General features: G+C 53.8%; 1 protein-coding gene across 1 annotated transcript; it reads right to left on the minus strand.

Moving 5' to 3' along the window:
- On the minus strand, positions 1-3,635 carry CLBA1 (clathrin binding box of aftiphilin containing 1). Its single transcript, XM_023508860.1, is given in 4 exon segments — positions 1-106; positions 1,723-1,865; positions 3,286-3,509; positions 3,512-3,635. Coding segments are annotated over 4 exon segments (597 nt in total).
- Positions 3,636-3,938: the final 303 nt, after the last annotated feature.

A 3,938-nucleotide genomic window follows, 5' to 3' on the forward strand; every position in this document is an offset into this window, starting at 1 on the left:
CTACTCTGAGAACAAGAAGTTCTTCTGGCAACGGGATCCACTCCAGAGGCACCACGAGGCATTAGTGTTCTGCAGGGCTCTCCAGAGTTCTCTAGACTCAGAACAGGAAAACAGATGCAGTCACTAAAAGGAGACCATATAGGCCTTTGGAATAGATTGCTGGAGCATGGCTGCAGCATGCAGAGGGGCACCAGCCTTGCCATCAAGTAGTGACTCACAAAAGCCTAGACACATTGACCCTTAAGGACTCTAAAGACAGTGTGCCCTCTGGGAGCCCTGGCTGTCCCATTTATTTGTTCATTTCCAAAGTCACTCAGATGACACGAACCACCCTGCACAACATGCCAGAGTTCTGTCTCCTCCCCTGCTGTGTCTCCCCACTGGTCTGTCCCCTGGCAAACAGATATCATCTCTTTCAGGTTTTGGCTGGGGCTGGGTTTGAACCTGCCACCTCTGGTACATGGGGCTGGCACCCTACTCCTTTGAGCCAAAGGTGCCGCCCTCAGATATCGTCTCTCCCATGGGGCCAGATACTTTGATAATTCTCTTCACTCAAGTGCCTAGAACCGTGCTGTGTATGAAACAGATTCTATGGGCTATGAGTACAGTGGATGCTGAGGAGTGAGCAAATGAACAGGCAGATGCCTGACACACACCTCGTGTGATTCTGCCTGCCATGGGGGACTGGGAGAGGGGCCTGCCTGTGGGACGCCCACGCTCTGGCAGGGAAGGGAAAGTGGGTGCATAAGTAATGGCAGAGAAGGCATAAGGCACAAAATGTCAAATTATTTCCAAATAACCTTGTGTTTTAGGACATGCAAACTATCCTACACCCCCCCAGAGTGGCACCTGGCCTCCAGTCCTGAATGTCCAGCCATGCCCAGTCTCTACACCAAGGACTTCCCAAGCTGCTAGGCGCCCAGCCTGGTGCTGATGCACATCAGCACTGCCACTGAGGCTGCCCTATCGGCAGTTTCTCCCCAGGGATGGTGCTCTGCAGAAGCACGGCAGCACTATGTGCAGAGGGCACAGTGGCCATTTGGGCATTACTGGCTCTAACTTCTGATCTTCAATCTCCAGTCCTCAGTCCCCTGGCCAGGCACTGGGTTAGATCACACTGGACCCCAGCAGAAGCCATGAAGGACCAGGGCCAGAGCCCAGATGGTCGTCTGTGGAGCTCTGACAAAGCCTAGGCCTGCTCAGACATATGGACTGCCACTCCACAGACCATGCTGAGGGATGAAGCAGCTCATGCCAGCTTTCACCTCCCTCCCTCTGGGGCCTTGGGCCAACTTGTCCTGAGCTTCTTGACCACTGCTGCACAATCTGCTCCAGCACTGTCCCTCTTTTAGTTGAAAGTGTATCCTTAGAAAGTGGCCATCTGCAAACCACTGCCTCTGTGATTTCCCCTCAGGTGACCAGCCCTGGGGCTGATAGGAGTGGAACTGGAGCTCCCCGGTGCTGGGTGGCCTCCACTGCCCCCCCCCCAGCCCTAGGAGGTGCTGGCACATACAGTTTGCTCCAGGTGAGCTGGTAGAGGGAGGTTGTGGCTGAACACAAGCTGCCCACATTCTTATGGGGTCCCTACGACCCACAGATGGCTGGGGCTGCAAAAGAGATTATATACAGGCAAAACCAAAACCTCATGCACCCAATTTTATCAACCAAAATACAAATGCTGAGTTGCTATAAAAAACAGGTCCAATCGACGTTCATTACCAAAATTTATGTACAGATTCAAAGCCTGGTTTTTCTTCACTCCTTATTTCTGAAAAATGGTGTAAGGTTGAAAAATCCTCAGTCGCCTTTGGGACTGTTACTTCTTGAAAAGCAAACTTAAAAATGTCCTCATAGCTTAGAACAGGCTGAAAACAAAAAGAAAAACATACCAAAGTTAGAAGTACACACATTATGTTACCTTATTCCAAGTAAATAGGTACAAATGAAATTTGTAATTGATTGTACTTATTAGTGGTACCATCACGCAACATACTCATCCCCAACCCCACCATGGTGTGCAGAACATGGGAAAGCATAGCAGGGCACCAAATTAGCACTGTTCTCCATGTTAATTGGTTATGAACTTGATGCATATACAGTAGAAACAGCACTTGCCTTGGAAAAGACCTTCTGGCTGAGCTGTGTGAAGTGAGGGGAGGAGGGCTGCCTGGCCTCTGCCGGGTGAGGTAGGTGTGGCATGCTGGTGCTAGCAGGTGTCTGAGGGGTGCCTGCGCATGTTTTATGTCTTCCAACCGAGGCGCAGTTTTCTGCCTTCACCTACTGCTTCTTGTGAGATCCAAATTATGCTCAAATTGTCCCCTATTGTATCAATCATACTGGAAGAAAGTCCTGTTTTCAAAACTAGCCTGCTGTGGTGGTGGGAGCCTGTAGTCCCAGTTACTGGGGAGGCTGAGGCAGGTAGAGCCCTTGAGCCCAAGGGTTTGAGGTTCCTGTGAGCTGTGATACCACAGCACTCTAGCCTGGGTGACAGGGTGAGACTCTGTGAAAACAAAGAGGGAAGAGAAAAAAGAAAGTGAAAAAGAAAGAAAGAAAACAAAGCCCTGTAAATAAGCATTAGAACGGAGCTGACTGTATTAAGAACGGGTCTTGTCAGGGGTCCAGGGAAACTCTGGTTTAGAAAACAAACAGTACATCCCTGAGAACCAGCAACACCATTATTTCCTTCCTCAAGTGTTTCACTTATCTTTCGTTCTTATCGTATTTGGGATGAACCATTTGGGAAGAGATGACAGAGGACGAGGAGCAGTAAAAGGAAGAAGAGGAAGACAAGAAGGGCTCAGAGGCCATCACAAAAGGGTTAACACTGGGCAGTCAGTCAGACAGGGCCAGGAAGGGCGGGGGCAGCATCCAATTCATTATTCACAGACTGAAATGAGATGCGATTTCAGAATCTCTGTAAGCCTTTGTAACTCTGTAAATTCAGAATTCAGACAAAAAGCCCCTTCTCCATATGCCCTTAACTGGGGCCAGCAAAAGCTGAGCCCCACCAAGGCTGGGGAGTGGGCAAGCCTGGGAGGAGAGGTCAGAGCAAGTGCCCAGCCCAGGTGGCTTCCCTCTGGCCTTGGTGTGACCCATTTCTGCAGCTCCTGTGCCACCAATTTATTCCCTTTCTTGGCCTCAGGAAGACAGGACAGCCAAACACATGGCAGGGATGAAGGCCAGGGAACAGAAGACCGGTTCTCCAAGGCGGGCAACTCCCTCCCCGGCCAGCGATCCGAGGCCTTTAGGTGAGGGAAAACTTCCCACTCACGGTGACGACAGCACGTTAGAAATACTTCGGGAGGGGACGACCACGGTTCCCGTCATCCAAGGTCCACCCGGGCATAGCTGGAGAGAACCACGCTCCTTTGGAGCAGAAGCAGTCCTGGGTGGCCGAGGCTCTGCGGATCTCTCCAGGAGTTGAAGAGACTGAGAGGGCGGTCCAGACTCGACTGGAGGTCCCCGGAAGCCCTCAAAGTCCCCCCACGTGCTGGGGCGCAGGCGGGGCGCCCCTCTGCTGGCGGGGAGACACCGGCTTTCCCACGCAGGAGGATGCCGGCGCGGAGCCTCGACCATTCCACATCGCTGCCGCTGCGCCTCCCCACGACCTCCTGGAGGTCTCGCCGGCCGTGCATGGCCGACGGGACGCGGCTCAGCGGTCATCCACGCCGCGCGCTGGCGGCCGGGCTCGGGGAGCGCCCTAGTGCCGCTACGGAACTCACACGGCCCGGCGCAGCGACCTGCGCTGGGCTGGGAGGGCAAGGCCCCCGAGGCACACGAGGACCTGCCCAGTTGGGGTCGAGGGACCCGACTGGGGAGTCCGCGAGGCCCGGGTGCGAAGAGTGGGTGCGGCGCCCGGCCTCCGAGAGTGGGGGTTTCGCCTGTACGGGCAGCGAAAAGGTCCGGCGCGCCCAGCCTAATCCCACCTCACCGTGTCG

This window comes from Otolemur garnettii, unplaced genomic scaffold, assembly GCF_000181295.1.
Source record: "Otolemur garnettii isolate 467f Iridium unplaced genomic scaffold, OtoGar3 scaffold00283, whole genome shotgun sequence".
Taxonomy (NCBI): Eukaryota; Metazoa; Chordata; class Mammalia; order Primates; family Galagidae; genus Otolemur; species Otolemur garnettii.